The following is an 18,309-nucleotide window of genomic DNA, read 5'->3' as shown; positions in this document are numbered from 1 at the left end:
CTCTCTCCCAGAGAGTTACAAAATCTGGATTACAATTCAATGTCAGAAAGCCAATTCAGAAGCACTATTATACAGCTACTGGTGGCTCTAGAAAAAACCATAAAGGACTCAAGAGACTTCATGACTGCAGAATTTAGATCCAATCAGGCAGAAATTAAAAATCAATTAAATGAGATGCAATCCAAGCTAGAAGTCCTAACGACGAGGCTTAACGAGGTGGAAGAACGAGTGAGTGACATAGAAGACAAGTTGATGGCAAAGAGGGAAACTGAGGAAAAAAAGAGACAGGCAATTAAAAGACCATGAGGATAGATTAAGGGAAATAAATGACAGCCTGGGGAAGAAAAACGTACGTTTAATTGGGGTTCCCGAGGGCGCTGAAAGGGACAGAAGGCCAGAATATGTATTTGAACAAGTCCTAGCTGAAAACTTTCCTATTCTGGGAAGGGAAACAGGCATTCAGATCCAGGAAATAGAGAGATCCCCCCCTAAAATCAACAAAAACCGTTCAACACCTCGACATTTAATAGTGAAGCTTGCAAATTCCAAAGATAAGGAGAAGATCCTTAAAGCAGCAAGAGAAAAAAAGTCCCTGACTTTTATGGGGAAGAATATTAGGGTAACAGCAGACCTCTCCACAGAGACCTGGCAGGCCAGAAAGGGCTGGGAGGATATATTCAGGGTCCTAAATGAGAAGAACGTGCAACCAAGAATACTTTATCCAGCAAGGCTTTCATTCAAAATGGAAGGAGAGATAAAGAGCTTCCAAGACAGGCAGGAACTGAAAGAATATGTGACCTCCAAACCAGCTCTGCAAGAAATTTTAAGGGGGACTCTTCAAATTCCCCTTTAAGAAGAAGTTCAGTGGAACAATCCACAAAAACAAGGACTGAATAGATATGATGACACTAAACTCATATCTGTCAGTAGTAACTCTGAACGTGAATGGGCTTAATGACCCCATCAAAAGGCGCAGGGTTTCAGACTGGATAAAAAAGCAGGACCCATCTATTTGCTGTCTACAAGAGACTCATTTTAGACAGAAGGACACCTATAACCTGAAACTAAAAGGTTGGAGAACCATTTACCATTCAAATGGTCCTCAAAAGAAAGCAGGGGTAGCCATCCTTATATCAGATAAACTAAAATTTACCCCGAAGACTATAGTGAGAGATGAAGAGGGACACTATCTCATACTCAAAGGATCATTCCAACAAGAGCACTTAACAATCCTCAATATATATGCCCCGAATGTGGGAGCTGCCAAATATTTAAACCAATTAATAACCAAACTGAAGAAATACTTTGATAATAATTCACTTATACTTGGTGACTTCAATCTAGCTCTCTCTATACTAGATAGGTCTTCTAAGCACAACATATCCAAAGAAACGAGAGCTTTAGATGATACACTGGACCAGATGGATTTCACAGATATCTACAGAACTTTACATCCAAACTCAACTGAATACACATTCTTCTCAAGTGCACATGGAACTTTCTCCAGAATAGACCACATACTGGGTCACAAATCGGGTCTGAACCGATACCAAAAGATCGGGATAGTCCCCTGTATATTCTCAGACCATAATGCCTTGAAATTAGAATTAAATCACAACAAGAAGTTTGGAAGGACCACAAACACGTGGAGGTTAAGGACCATCCTGCTAAAAGATGAAAAGGTCAACCAGGAAATTAAGGAAGAATTAAAAAGATTCATGGAAACTAATGAGAATGAAGATACAACCGTTCAAAATCTTTGGGATGCAGCAAAAGCAGTCCTGAGGGGGAAATACATCGCAATACAAGCATCCATTCAAAAACTGGAAAGAACTCAAATACAAAAGCTCACCTTACACATAAAGGAGCTAGAGAAAAAGCAACAAATGGACCCCACGCCCAGCAGAAGAAGAGAGTTAATTAAAATCGAGCAGAACTAAATGAAATCGAGACTAAAAGAACTGTGGAACAGATCAACAGAACCAGGAGTTGGTTCTTTGAAAGAATTAATAAGATAGATAAACCATTAGCCAACCTTATTAAAAAGAAGAGAGAGAAGACTCAAATTAATAAAATCATGAATGAAAAAGGAGAGATCACTACCAACACCAAGGAAATACAAACGATTTTAAAAACATATTATGAACAGCTCTACGCCAATAAATTAGGCAATCTAGAAGAAATGGATGCATTCCTGGAAAGCCACAAACTACCAAAACTGGAGCAGGAAGAAATAGAAAACCTGAACAGGCCAATAACCAGGGAGGAAATTGAAGCAGTCATCAAAAACCTCCCAAGACACAAGAGTCCAGGGCCAGATGGCTTCCCAGGGGAATTCTATCAAACGTTTAAAGAAGAAATCATACCTATTCTACTAAAGCTGTTTGGAAAGATAGAAAGAGATGGAGTACTTCCAAATTCGTTCTATGAGGCCAGCATCACCTTAATTCCGAAACCAGACAAAGACCCACCAAAAAGGAGAATTACAGACCAATATCCCTGATGAACATGGATGCAAAAATTCTCAACAAGATACTAGCCAATAGGATCCAACAACACATTAAGAAAATTATTCACCATGCCCAAGTAGGATTTATCCCCGGGACACAAGGCTGGTTCAACACTCGTAAAACCATCAGTGTGATTCATCATATCAGCAAGAGAAAAACCAAGAATCATATGATACTCTCATTAGATGCAGAGAAAGCATTTGACAAAATACAGCATCCATTCCTGATCAAAACCCTTCAGAGTGTTGGGATAGAGGGAACTTTCCTCGTCATCTTAAAAGCCATTTACGAAAAGCCCACAGCGAATATCATTCTCAATGGGGAAGCACTGGGAGCCTTTCCCCTAAGATCAGGAACAAGACAGGGATGTCCACTCTCACCACTGCTGTTCAACATAGTTCTGGAAGTCCTCGCCTCAGCAATCAGACAACAAAAAGACATTAAAGGCATTCAAATTGGCAAAGAAGAAGTCAAACTCTCCCTCTTCGCCGATGACATGATACTGTACATAGAAAACCCAAAAGCCTCCACCCCAAGATTGCTAGAACTCATACAGCAATTTGGTAGCGTGGCAGGATACAAAATCAATGCCCAGAAATCAATGGCATTTCTATACACTAACAATGAGACTGAAGAAAGAGAAATTAAGGAGTCAATCCCATTTACAATTGCACCCAAAAGCATAAGATACCTAGGAATAAACCTAACCAAAGAGGTAAAGGATCTATACCCTAAAAACTATAGAACACTTCTGAAAGAAATTGAGGAAGACACAAAGAGATGGAAAAATATTCCATGCTCATGGATTGGCAGAATTAATATTGTAAAAATGTCAATGTTACCCAGGGCAATTTACACGTTTAATGCAATCCCTATCAAAATACCATGGACTTTCTTCAGAGAGTTAGAACAAATCATTTTAAGATTTGTGTGGAATCAGAAAAGACCCCGAATAGCCAGGGGAATTTTAAAAAAGAAAACCATATCTGGGGGCATCACAATGCCAGATTTCAGGTTGTACTACAAAGCTGTGGTCATCAAGACAGTGTGGTACTGGCACAAAAACAGACACATAGATCAATGGAACAGAATAGAGAACCCAGAAGTGGACCCTGAAATGTATGGTCATCTAATATTCGATAAAGGAGGAAAGACTATCCATTGGAAGAAAGACAGTCTCTTCAATAAATGGTGCTGGGAAAATTGGACATCCACATGCAGAAGAATGAAACTGGACCACTCTCACCATACACAAAGATAAATTCAAAATGGATGAAAGATCTAAATGTGAGACAAGAGTCCATCAAAATCATAGAAGAGAACACAGGCAACACCCTTTTTGAACTCGGCCACAGTAACTTCTTGCAAGATACATCCACAAAGGCAAAAGAAACAAAAGCAAAAATGAACTATTGGGACTTCATCAAGATAAGAAGCTTTTGCACAGCAAAAGATACAGTCAACAAAACTAGAAGACAACCTACAGAATGGGAGAAGATATTTGCAAATGACATATCAGATAAAGGTCTACTTTCCAAGATCTATATAGAACTTATTAAACTCAACACCAAAGAAACAAACAATCCAATCATGAAATGGGCAAAAGACATGAAGAGAAATCTCACAGAGGAAGACATGGACATGGCCAACATGCACATGAGAAAATGCTCTGCATCACTTGCCATCAGGGAAATACAAATCGAAACCACAATGAGATACCACTTCACACCAGTGAGAATGGGGAAAATTAACAAGGCAGGAAACAACAAATGTTGGAGAGGATGTGGAGAAAAGGGAACCCTCTTACACTGTTGGTGGGAATGTGAAGTGGTGCAGCCACTCTGGAAAACTGTGTGGAGGTTCCTCAAAGAGTTAAAAATAGACCTGCACTACGACCCAGCAATTGCACTGTTGGGGATTTACCCCAAAGATTTGGATGCAATGAAACGTCGGGACACCTGCACCCCGATGTTTCTATCAGCAATGTCCACAATAGCCAAACTGTGGAAGGAGCCTCGGTGTCCATCAAAAGATGAATGGATAAAGAAGATGTGGTTTATGTATACAATGGAATATTACTCAGCAATTAGAAACGACAAATACCCACCATTTGCTTCAAGGTGGATGGAACTGGAGGGTATTATGCTGAGTGAAATAAGTCAATCGGAGAAGGACAAACAGTGTATGTTCTCATTCATTTGGGGAATATAAATAATAGTGAAAGGGAATATAAAGGAAGGGAAAAGAAATGTTGGGAAATATCAGGAAGGGAGACAGAACATAAAGACTCCTAACTCGGGGAAACGAACTAGGGGTGGTCGAAGGGGAGGAGGGCGGGTGTTGGAGGGTAATGGGTGACGGGCACTGAGGTGGACACTTGACGGGATGAGCACTGGGTGTTTTTCTGTATGTTGGTAAATTGAACACCAATAAAAATTAATTTTAAAAAACTAATAATGTATTAGTTTTCTGTTTTATAACTTTGTTTTCAAAGAATTACATTACCATACAGTAATTCTCTCTTCTAATTGGAGATAATGCATATCAGTCTATCATCACAGGCAAGTGTTTTCTTTTTAAGTATCCATGTTTCCAATACCACATTATGAATATGACTATAATACTGTATGCCATAAAAATGTTATGATGATTCATTCATCAGTGTATGGGCTAAGCCACCATGAAGCAATTGTATTGATTATACTGGGCTACCATAAAGCAATCACATTGCTGCTTCTTTGATATCAATGCATGAATTGTTATATTTGTAAATAAATATTAATTTCTTTTTCACATTTTCATTTTTGATGTCTAGTGTCAGTTACATGTATAGCATTTATAGTGTTTTGTATTATAAAGACAGTATTGATGTAGGCACCAACAGATGGTTTGTCTTATAAATAGATGAGGTAAACTTATAGTATCAATAAATACAGCACTATAAATATATTTTTTCATCCTTATGATTTTCTTAATAAAATTGTCTTTTCAAAAAAAATAAAAAAATAAAATTGTCTTTTCCCTAACTTTATTGTAAGAATACAGTACATGATACTTATACAAATTGTATGTTAATCCAATGTTATTGGTAAGGCTTCTGGTCAACAGTTGATTATAGTAGTTAAGTTTTGGGGGAATCAGAAGTTATAGGCAGATTTTCCATCATGTGAGGCTTTGGTGCCACTAACCGCAGCATTATTTAAGAGTCAACTGTAATTTTCTTTAATTCTAAATCTTTATCTGGTTTTGGTGTCAGGGCAATGCTAGCCTTCTAAAATGACTCTGGAAGCACTTTCTCCTTTTCAATTTTTTGGAAGAGTTTAAGAAGGATTGGCATTTATTATTCTTTAAATGTTTGGTTACCCATGAAGCCATTTTGTCCTCAGCGTTTCTTTGTTGGGAGTTGCTTTATTACTGATTATATCTCCTTGTACCATATTGCTCTGTTTAGGTTATCTATTCATGATTCAGTGATCCATGCTCCACTAATTCAGCAGGGCCACAGGAGGCCTCTGTTGCATGGGGAACTAGCTACTTGGCAGCAGTTGGGTACCGCACTATTTTGAAACACAGGTTAACCCTGGCATGCTCTACTGCTTGAGGGCAGGGATCCCCAGGTATTACAATGGGCCTGTTTCAACTTACTTATGGAGGTCATCACTTTGGGGATTGGAATGCCACGATCCCTTCCCCCTCTCAGCAGTGCAGCAGGAGGTATTGACCTGTGGGGGTTTCCATTTTGGTAGTTTGGGGTCACCATGACCCCCAGGCAAGACAGCCAGGCTGTTTTAGACCTGTGCAGGTCACTATTTTGGTAGGTGGAGGCACCAGGACATCAAGGGGTATGATCGTTTTGTCTAGACTACCACGATTAGGTAAGGCCTCTGCTGGAGTTTTGCTGCTGGTCCAAACTCTGCTGTTGGATAGTACCTCTGCCTGTACTCATCTGTTTGCCAGAGTTGCAGGCTGCTTTCAGAGGTTGAGTTTCCTGTACAGGTGGGGACAGACTGCTGGCTGGACTCTGATCAGGCAAGTTTGCTAGCAGGGACCCAGTATTACCGCCACGATCCAAGCACAGGTGGCTGTAAGTTTCATCACCCCCCTTCTTTCTTCCTAGTTGACTCCAAATGGTCTAGCCTTCCTGATTCCTCCAGTAGGCAAGGTAGAAATGGGCCTCCAGAGGAATGCTCTGGAATACTGGGGGAAACTGGTTATCTGCCTTAGGCTCTCCTTTTCCCACTAGAAAAACCCCAGACCCAGAGGAATCCTCTAGGTGCTACATTGGGCTGGCCTGGGGGAGAGAAATAGGTGGCGAAGTGAAGCCATTTCTCTTACCTTTCTAATGTGGCTTGTCTTGGATTTTGTGCTCCAAGAGGATGCTTCAGTTACTCCCCTGGTTCTCAGACTTTAACAAAGGTATTATTGTCTGTAAATAATTACTAATCTATATATTTGTGATAGGATACTGGAGCAGGGATGTCCTATTTCACCATCTTGCTCATCTTAGGCATACTCTTTGCTTCTTTGGAAATGAGATAAGAAGACAGAAATTGAAAGAAAGAAGGTTATAAAAGAAGATTGAAGGAAATATATTCAGTTATTTAAAACTAATGCCTGATTTGATAAGTTTTTTAAAAGTCCACTTGCTTTGTCTTTTAGATCTACAAATATAACTAATTTATGAATAATATTTATTATACATTTTATATATTAAATATTCCACATGATCAGATACAGGATTAATAAGAGTTTAGAGATATGAGACTAAGATGTGGAAGGGGAAAAATTGTCCTAGTTAATCAAAGTCCAACTTTCATTAAAAATAAATCTTCAGTGCATTTTCTTTGGAGAGAGAGAGGCTGAAGGGAAGAATAGGGAGAGAAAGGAGTGGAAATGCAAACAGACAAGAGAGGGGGATGGGGAGAAGGAAAGAGCAGGTGAGTACAGGGAACAAAGGCAGAAATAAAAGCATTGAAAAAGAAAAGAGAAACTCCAAAGTTAAAATGAAGAACACATTTTATAATTTTGTATGAGAGTTCTTTGCTAAATTAAAAATAAGCCAATTTGTATTTTCCATATTCACATAAACAAGTTGGAAGGTGAATACACACACAATATAGGTTGTATAATCAGGGCTCCTGAGTGGCTCAGCTGGTTAAGCATCCAACTTTTTTTTTTTTTTTTAGATTTTATTTATTTATTCATGAGAGACACACAGAGAGAGAGAGAGAGAGAGAGAGAGGCAGAGACACAGGCAGAGGGAGAAGCAGGCTCCATGCAGGGAGCCCAATGCGGGACTCGATCCCGGGACTCCAGGATCATGCCCTGGGCCAAAGGCAGGCGCCAAGCTGCTGAGCCACCCAGGGATCCCAGCATCCAACTCTTGATCTCAGTTTAGATCTTGATCTCAGAGCCATGAGTTCAAGCCCAGCACTGGGTTCCACTCTTGGCATGGAGCCTACTTAAAAAAAAAAAAAAAAAAAAAAGGATTGTATCTTAAGCTTTGGATGACCAAATGCTGCTTCCTATGCTTAGGTATGAGGGAGTGGGTGGGGTAACAAAGTGGGAAATTGCCTATGGGAGACCTGCTAAAACCAAATGTGGGTAGAGGGAGAGAGATGAAAAATAATAAGCTCTAATAAGCAAAATAGTAGAGCAATCAGATTGCATGGGCCTTTGGGGACTATTTTGGGGAATTTGGCTTTTTTTTTAACTCTGAAAGATGGGAAGCCACTGGAGTCTTAAGCAATAGAGAGACCAGATCTGACTTATGTTTTAATATGATCGTTTTTGACTACTATACTAAGAATGCTTTGAAGGGGGTGAGACGATTAGAAAGCTATTACAGGATCTAGGGAAGAGATGAGTGGTAGTAGTGGAGGTAATGAGAAGTAGTCAAAGTATGAATATTTTTTTTTTAAGAAGGAACTGTCAGGGTTTGTTGATTGATTGGATACCTCTGTGTGTGCACATAGATGCATGCATGAAAGAAGGAGGGAGAAAGAGAAGTCAATGATGGTTGCCAGCAATTTGTGGCATTCCCTGGCTAATGGATGCATCTCTCCAATCTTTGCCTCTATCATCACATGCCATCATATATCTCCCTGTGTGTGTCTATCTTCTTTTTATACAAACATCTGTCATAGTGGTTTAGGGACCATCCTACTCCAGTATGATCTCATCCCAACTAATTATACCTGCAACAACTTTTTTTATTTTTTTCTAAAGAAGGTTACATCCTGAAGTCCTCAGGGTTAGGACTTCACCATATCTTTCTAGGAGACACAATTCAACCCATAACAAGTAGGAAGCCTAGGTGGAAGATTTTTTTTTTTTTTTACTTTTTTAAAATGTATTTGAGGGATCCCTGGGTGGCGCAACGGTTTAGTGCCTGCCTTTGGCCCAGGGCGCGATCCTGGAGACCCGGGATCGAATCCCACGTCAGGCTCCCTGCATGGAGCCTGCTTCTCCCTCTGCCTGTGTCTCTGCCTCTCTCTCTCTCTCTCTCTCTCTGTGACTATCATGAATAAATAAATAAAATCTTTTAAAAAAAAATGTATTTGAGAGAGAGAAAGGGCAGAGGCAAAAACACTCAAAGTTGTTTGTCACATAGTAAGAGCTCAGTAAGTGTTCACTATTCTTTTGGAATGGGGTGATATAGGCCAACCCACATTCTGCTATATGAACTTTTGGTTCTAACTCTGTAAGTCCATTCAAACAGCAGAGTGTAGTGGTTAAAAAGTATAACCCTGTGGAACTCATATGGCCTTGAATTCAGGCTCCACTGCTTAGTAGCTGGATAACCTTGCATAAGTTGTTCAATGTCTCTTTGCCTCAGTTTATTGGACTATAAAATAAGGATAGCAATAGTATCTACCTTTTAATATTTTTATAAACATTAAGTATTTTAAGATATTAAATGTTAAAGTGCTAGAAGAGTGCCAATCACATAGCAAATGCTGTAGAAGAGACTGTTTTTTTATTATTATTTAAGACACTGATTTATTTGGATGAATCTGTATCAAAATTGCTCTGAACAAGCTGTGTTGGTACAGTGTTAGCATACATTTTTGCACAAAAAATTGTACTACTTCATGATTATTAAAGAGATCTGGATATGTGAACTTGGGAGGTGCTGGAATATATTGGAGCCCACCTTGGTTTAACAATGTTTATGCAGCTATATATTGCCTAATTTTACTCTCTCTCCAGGAGAATATGTCGTCATGACAACCCACTTTCATCTCAAACGAAAAATTGGCTACTTTGTGATCCAGACTTACTTGCCATGTATCATGACTGTCATTCTGTCACAAGTGTCTTTCTGGCTCAACAGAGAATCTGTCCCTGCCCGCACGGTCTTTGGTGAGTGTTGTTTTATGGATAATGAGTAGGTGGGGGCATTGGCAAAGTCATACAATGGACTGTTAGAGTAAGGATAAGGAAAGTGGATGGGAGCAATGCCTCAGCCCAATGTTAGTAATTGAGACATCAGATCCTGGTGTTTCAAGCAACTGAATTCTTAACAAAAAAGTTGAAATAAGAAGAGTGTTGGAGTAGTAAGATTACTAAAATGCCTCCTGTCTCAGTCACGTTTGCTTCAAGAACTGGGGAGGGACTGAGCCTTCAGTGAAAAAGAGGAAATTAGTGAGCAGAGCTAGAGACGGTGACAAGTAGGAAACTAAGTTGACAGCAGAGAATTGGATTGAGTACTTTTTTATGATCCTTTTTTTTATAATCATCTGACATCGCTGTTTCTCCTCTAGCTTTTTTGAAACTACAAATTATCAGTAAATGCTACACAAAGTTTGAAGGGTTTTTCAATAGTACCCACAATCAGGGAAATTTACTTCAATAGAAAGTTACTGATGTCTTAAAAGAGATTTATACATCATTAGCATTTTCTCCTGGGAGACTTAAAACATATAGAACATTTTCTGCTTGTTTTCCCTTCATGGCAGTGGTGTCTGTGAGGCATGCACATGGATATACTGAGTACCCACACAGAAGGCCAATATTTCCTACCAATATCCTGAAGCTATACTGTGTAGTTAAATAGTAAATAATGTCTTAGAAAGAAGCAGTATTTAGGTCAGGTAGAAGAGACAGCAGTAGAGAAAGTGAAAGAGTAACCTGTAAAGTAGGGGGGAAAAAACTAGAAGGATGTGATAGCATGGACGTCAAGAGGAGAATGTTTCAAAAAGCAGGAAATAATAATCTGGTGTAAATTCTGTGTTTTTTAGGTAAGAAGCGTGTAGAGACTGTTGAGTATGGTGATATGCTTGGTTCTTGAAAAGTTCTAATGAAGTGGAGAGAGCAGAATCTATAAAGGAGTCAACAATTTTTAGAAATATAACAAACTACACACCCTGAAAAGTCTTCTACAAAATCCTAGAAAAGCTAGACAAAATATAAATACATTATTTTTAAATATCTTAGCTGATAAGAAATTAAAGGAAATACTCAAGGACCCAAATGGAAGAGGGAACTAAAAATTGGAGTGTTAATTACATGAACTGATACTGAACTGATATAGTTTAGTTGGAAGATGGATTACTAGTCTTAGTAAATAATATTTTGAGTTTTAAGGTTACACAAGAAAGGCTTTGAGCCCAAGTGAAGTTTAGGATTATAACTAGGGCTGTGGTAGACTAAATCATGGCCCCCATATAGTTCCATGTCCTAATCTCTGGAACCTATGAATGTTATCCTATATGGCAAAGGGACAGTGCAAATGTGTAGTAAATTAAGAATCTTGAGATGGAGAGATTACCCTGGGTTATCTGGTTGGGCCCTAAGTATAATCACAAGTGTCCTTATCAGAGGGAGGCAGAAAGATATTTGAATACAGAGCAAAAGGCAGTGTGATGTAGGAAGGTGGAGAGATTTGAAGATACTATATGCTATTGGCTCTGAAAGAGGGGGAAGGGGTCCATAAAACTGCCAGACCTCTGGCCTTTAGTAGTGTAAGAAAAAATATTTGTGTTGTTTTAAGCTACTAAATGTGTGGTAATTTTTTCACATAAACCATAGGAAATGAATACAAAGATTCATCCCATAAATCCAATACCTTTGAAGGATTATGCCCTAGAAAGAACATTAAGAAAAAATACAGTAATCAGTGCAGGGAGAGGAATGTCTATTTTGACCTGAGCTCTGGGTATAAAATATAGGATTCCTTAAGAATTTATTATTTAATTTAAACGTGGCCTCACATGAGTTTAGAGTTCATATTTACACTTACTACATTGATGTAAGAACCTCCAACATAAAAGGTTAATTTAAAAAGTGATTACAGGGATGCCTGGTTGGCTTAGTGGTTAAGCATCTGCCTTTGGCTCAGGTGGTGATCCCAGGACCCTGGGATCAAGTCCTGCATCGGGCTTCACGTGGGGAGCCTGCTTCTCCCTCTGCCTATGTCTCTGCCTCTCTCTCTGTGTCTCTCATGAATAAATAAATGATCTTTTAAAAAAATAAATAAAAAATAAAAAGTGATTGCAGACTTTTTATGAAAGAACAAAGAGCCAAGAATAGCCAATATCTTCCTGAATAAGGACAAAGTGGGGGCACCTGGGTGGCTCAGTCAGTTAAGCATCTGACTCTTGATTTTGGCTCAGGTCATAATCTCAGGGTTGTGAATGTTGGGCTCCACATTCAGCAGGGAGTCTTCTGGAGATTCTCTTTCCCCCTACCCCCAATTATGTGCTCACTCTCTCTCTCTCTCTCTCTCTAAAATAAATAAATAAATCTTTTTTAAAAAAAAGTGGAGGGATTTGCCCAACAAGATGTCAAAAATGATTTAAAAACTATAGCAATTAAGAGTGTGTGTTATAGACACAAGGGAAAAAAACAAATACTATAAAGAGAGTAAAAGTAGGCCCACGTAAATGAAAACTTGATTTATGACAGAAATGGCATTGTAGAGAATTAAAGATTGATCACAGGTTTAAATATAGAAGCTAAAAATGTCATGCTTTTAGAACATGTCTTTGTAGCCTTTGGAAGGCAGAAATTCCTTAATGTACAAAGAATAAGTGAAGAATACAAGAATAAGTTGTATTTCATTAAAATTAAAAATTTCTACTCATCAAAGAATAACATTAAGAGAATGAGAAAGCAAGCCATAGACTGGAAGAATGTGTGTGTGTGTGTGTGTGTGTGTGTGTGTGTGTGTGTGTGTGTATGACAAAGTATATATTTGAAAAATATAGGAGATCCTAAATTTCAATGATAAAAATACCAAGAGTCTAATTTTAAAACTTGGCAAATACATGGATAGACGTTTCATCAAGAATAAATGTAAATTCCCCATAAGAACATGAAAAGATATTTAACATCATTTTATATCAGGAAAATACAGGTTAAAACCACATGGAGACGTCACTTTATAAATACCATAGTAGCTAAAATTAAAAAGACTGACAATTCCAAATATTCATGAGGTTGAGGAGCAATTGGAATCCTCATACACCACTGTTGAGGATATAAAATGGTACAACCACTTAGGAAAGACAGTTTTGCCATTTCTTATAAAGTGAAAAAATACATTTACCCTAAAATCTAGGTACCCAATCTTCATACCCAAGTGAAATGACAAAATATATATAAAAGGCTTATACATATATAAAATGCTTATACAAGAATGTTCACAGTAGCTTTATTTGTAAAATCTTAAATTTGAAAATATCCAGATATACATCAACAAGTGAATGGGTGTTTATTTTTAAAGATTCTATTTACTTATTCATGAGAGAGAGAGAGAGAGAGAGAGAGAGAGAGAATCAGAGAGTCAGAGACACAGGCAGAGGGAGAAGCAGGCTCCATGCAGGGAGCACGACGTGGGACTCCATCCCAGGACCCCAGGATCACGCCCTGGGCTGAAGGCGGCACTAAACTGCTGAGCCACCCGGGCTGCCCTGAATGGGTGTTTATATTGTGGCATATTCATACGGCGTATTGACAACTATTGATTCACAAAACAGTATAAGTTAATATCAAAAATTATGTCAAACTAAGAAGCCAGACACAAAATAGCATATATGATTTCATTTATAGAAAATTCCAAGACAGGTGAAACTAAGCTACAATGTTAAAAACCAAAGCAGTGCTTTCCTCTGGAGTGGTAGATTGACTGAAAATGGGTATAAGGGAACTTATTGGTTTGGTAGAATATTCTATATCTTCATTGGGGTAGTAGTTTTACAACTGTGTACATTTGCTCAATTTGAAATGCACAACCACACTATTTTTACTTTGTTACATATAATTTATAACCCAATTAAAAATACTAACCTACTATAACTCCAGATATTTGAGTTATCAAACTTTCAAATAGCTGTGATGAACATGTTTAAGTAGGTGGAACTAACATGATAATTCTATCATGTAGACAGTGTGTTGTGTAGAGAAAACACACGAGAAAGTAATAAGCACAGTGGAAATTCTAAAACTTGAAAATATAGATAAAAACTCAGTGGTTTACATACAGTTGAAGGGAAAACCCATGAACTGAAAGAAAATAGTTAGAATAAGACTCAGAAAGACAAAAATGTATAAAATGCAGAAAAGTAAGAAACAATATATAATTTATTGAAAAGGTATAACACAGAAGTAATTAGAATTCTAGAAGAAAAGTGAGAGAATGGTATAAAAGCAAGTTTTGAAGAAATAATGGCTGAATCCTATCTAAGCCTGATAAAGGACATAAAAGGAACAAGTACAAAAAGGCTTTATGAACCCAAGTAGGATAAATTAAAAGACGAGACACGTTATGGTGAAACTTTTGGAAACAAAGAAACAAAGAGAAAAATCTTTAAAGTAGCCTAGGAAAAAGTGCATTGCCTTTAAAGTAATAATAAATAGACTATCCTGACTTCAACAAAATAATAACCCTTTCAAACAAAAAAATAAAACTAAAAATTTATTATCATCAAACCATCATTAAAGGGAGTTCTTCAAGCAAAAGGAAAATTATCCCAGAAGGAGGGTTTAACATGCATTTAAAAAGTAAAATTAATAAATATATGGGGAATGCTAAATGACTATTGAATGTATAAAATAATAAGTGGGCATACAATATATTTTGAATAAAAGACTAGACCATAATGTAGCATATTTAAGTTGAGATAGAGATAAAATGCTCTAAGGACTTTCATTGTCAGGGTTTATGTATATAAAGGTACCAATTAATATTTAATTTGCATAAGTCAAAAGTCTATGCTGACTGAAACTCATACATCCAATGGAAATGTTAAATGGTATGAGCACTTTAGAAAACTGTTTGGCAATCTCCTATAGTTACACATATACTTACAATATAATCATGTAGTCCCATCCCTAAGTGTTTACTAAGAAAAATGAAAACATGCTCACACAAAGACCCAGCAGCTTTATTCATAATAGTTGAATACTGGAAACAGTCCAAATGTCTATTAATAGCTGAATGGGTAAACAGATTATATCAGTGCAGTGGAATGGCACTCTGAAATTAATAGGAATGAACTACAGATAGATGCAACAACATGAATGAACCTAAAGAATACTATGCTGAGTGAGGAAAGCCATACACAAATGAGTACATACTGTATGATATGTATGAAACTCTAGGGGGAAAAAATCTAACCATACTGGAAAAAAAGCAGAGAAGTGGTTACCTGGGGCCAAGGAGGGGACGGAATGGTCACAAAGTAGCCTTTAGGTTGATGAAAGTATTCTATAGACAATATCTATGAGAAAGGATGAAGAGGGGGTAATGGTAGAAATGGTCATGGTAGAAATAGAAATCTCACAGCACAGATTACCACAGACTATGACAGTGTAATGGCCTAAGGAATACTAGAGATCAAGGAAAATACATACCTCTATATCTTGAGTTCTTGATTCTGAAGGATCAACCATGTTTTGAGAACTGAAACTAGTACATTCAATATGAGGGTCACGTTTTAGTTAAGATCAAAAGAGGTTGTGCTTTTGAAGAAGTTGGGAATATAAGTGAATCTGCTGGTCACAGAATAGCAGAGTTGGAGAGTTAGAAGAGTTTGGGAGAAAGGGGTTGTAAAGAAGAAATGAGTGACTGGGTCATACTCAGTAATGTACTTTCTGGAACAGGATTAAGCCTGAGTGACAGTGAATTAACAAAAAGCTTTGCCCCCCCCCCCAAAAAAAAAGCTTTGCCTTTGTGGTGGTGTCTGAGTTCAGCAGGTACATGATGTATGATTAACTCTAATTGTCTCCTGGTGAAAGTAAGCACTCATTTTGAATGTTGTGGTCTGAAATGTTTTGGTTTTTGTGTCCCTAGGACCTAACTCTGTATGGCACAGAATAGACAACTTGTTAATGTTGGGAGGAAAGAAGAGAATAAGAACTAATATAATAATAATAACAATATAGTTACTCTAAGAAAAGTAGTACATTATTCACTCTGATGGGAACACATGTATTGCAGTGCCACACGGGTTGCAGGCTGGGTGGAGCAATTTCAGTCATCACATCACACATGTACTATGCACTTACTCTGTGCCAGGTATTCTATTCAGGGTTGAGGGGATAGAGATAGATTACTCATGATCCCTATTCTTAAGCAACTCCTGCTTTAGTAGTTTAGACAGACATGTGTTATCAAAGAAGTGTCCTAGCTTTTAGAAGTTCTCAAAATAAATGCAGTTGGAGCAGTCATAAAATTCTATAAGAGTCTTGAAAAATAAGCACTGGGTGGTAGGACTGGATCTCTTACAATGCCAAACCTTATTTCCATCTGTAAAGTGTAAATGCTTGATTGAGGGTCCTACCAGCTGACTAGCTAAGAGCTTAGAGCTCTTCATAAGATAATTATTCTAATTAAGCTCTAGAGGCTAGAATTCTAAAAACTTCCACTGAGATATGGTATAGAAACATTTATATTGCAGTATAGTTCTCTCCATTCATCCAGTGACACACTGCTATTACTGTGCCAAGGTAGACAATTGCATTTGTTAATAACCATAAATGAGGTAGTTTGTTTCTCCCATGAATCACTCCTTGCCCAGTGTGGTCAGAGGATTACTGAGCCTTGGGTTAAGTTCGGGAACTTACCAGGCTACAAATTCAGATAGTTTGTTAGTAAGTCCTAGTTATGTGGCTAATTCCTGACAGGGCTTAAAATTTGATTTGCTAATCAGCCTTGATAACTACTTTGTTTGTACAAAGGCAATAATTTGGAGTCCTCTGTTGAAATCATACTATCATTTCCAGTATGAATTATCATTTACATAGTAAATGAGTAAGTAAGGTACTAGAGGTAACAAGATATGAAAGAAAACCAAGAGGCTATAGCACACACAACTGACTCTCTTGGCAGACTTAATAGGCCTTTTTTCTCCTTGCTTTTCAATTTTTTCAACTTTTTACTTAAATTCAATTTAATTAAAATACTGTATTATTAGTTTCAGAGGTAAAATTCAGTGATTCATCAGTTGCATACAACATCCAGTGATCATTACATGAACTCCCCTCCTCAATGCCCATCTTCCCACCCACCTCAGTTTGCTTCCTATAGTTCAGAATCTCTTCTGGTTTGCCTCCCTCTCTGTTTTCCTCTTACTTTATTTTCCCTTCCTTTCCCCTATGTTCATCTGTTTTGTTTCTTAAATTTCACATATGAAGGAAATCATATGGTATTTGTCTTTCTCAGATTGACTTATCTCGCTTAGCATTATACCCCCTAGTTCCCTCCACGTCATTACAAATGTCAATATTTTGTTATTTTTGGTGGCTGAGTAATATTCCATTGAACAAACATACCACTTCTTCTTTATCCATTCATCTGTATACAGACATCTGGGCTCTTTCCATAGTTTGGCTATTGTGGACATGGCTGCTATAAACATTAGGGTGCATGTGCCCCTTCAAATCACTACATTTGTATCCTTTGGATAAATACCTAGTAGTGAAATTGCTGGGTCATAGGGTAGTTCTATTTTTTACTTTTTGAGGAACCTCCATACTGCTTTCCAGAGTGGCTGCACCAGTTTGCATTCCCACCAACAGTGAAAGAGGGTTCCCTTTCTCTGCATCCTCGCCAACATCTGTTGTTTCCTGAGTTGTTAATTTTAGCCATTTTGACCAGTGTGAGGTGGTATCTTATTGTGGTTTTGATTTGTTTGTTTTTAATTAATTAATTTATTTTACATTTTTAAAATTTAAATCCAATTTGCCAACATAGAGTATAACACCCAGTGCTCATCCCATCAAGTGCCCTCCTCATTGCCCGTCCCCCAGTTACCCCATTTCCCTACCCACCTCCCCTCCCACAACCCTTTGTTTGTTTCCCAGAGTTAGGAGTCTCTCGTGGTTTGTCTCCCTCTCTAATTTTTCCCACTCCGTATGCTGAGTGAAATAAGTCAATCGGAGAAGGATTATAAAGGAGAGGAGGGGAACTGAGTGTGGCTTGATTTATATTTGCCTGATGCTCAGTGATACTAAGCATTTTTTACATGTCTGTTGGCCATTTGTATGTCTTCTTTGGAAAAATGTCTGTTCATGTCTTCTGCCCATTTCTTGACCAGATTTCGTTTTGTTTTGTTTTTTGAATGCTGAGTTTGATGAGTTCTTTATAGATTTTGGATACTAGCCCTTTAATATGTCGTTGCAAATATTTTCTCCCATTCTGTAGATTATCTATTAGTTTTGTTGATTGTTTCCTTTGCTGTGCAAAAGCTTTTTATCCTGATGAAGTCCTAATAGTTCATTTTTGCTTCTGTTTCTCTTGCTTTTAGAGATGTGTCTAGCAAGAAGTTGCTGTTTTATTTGGGTCCTTCCTGTT

At 37.8% G+C, this 18,309-nt stretch overlaps 1 protein-coding gene across 2 annotated transcripts in view; it reads left to right on the top strand.

Annotated features, from left to right (window-relative positions):
• GABRA3 (gamma-aminobutyric acid type A receptor subunit alpha3) overlaps window positions 1–18,309 on the top strand; it is a 316,285-nt gene that overhangs the window by 271,033 nt on the left and 26,943 nt on the right. For both annotated transcript variants that reach the window (XM_072743596.1, XM_072743595.1), the window contains exon 8: window positions 9,723–9,875. In XM_072743596.1, the coding sequence (XP_072599697.1) occupies window positions 9,723–9,875 (153 nt within the window). The remainder of the gene's footprint in view (window positions 1–9,722; window positions 9,876–18,309) is intronic.

This window comes from Vulpes vulpes, chromosome X, assembly GCF_048418805.1.
Source record: "Vulpes vulpes isolate BD-2025 chromosome X, VulVul3, whole genome shotgun sequence".
Taxonomy (NCBI): domain Eukaryota; kingdom Metazoa; phylum Chordata; class Mammalia; order Carnivora; family Canidae; genus Vulpes; species Vulpes vulpes.
The sequence above is the reverse complement of the archived record's forward strand: the minus strand, read 5'-3'. Positions and strand labels throughout refer to the sequence as shown.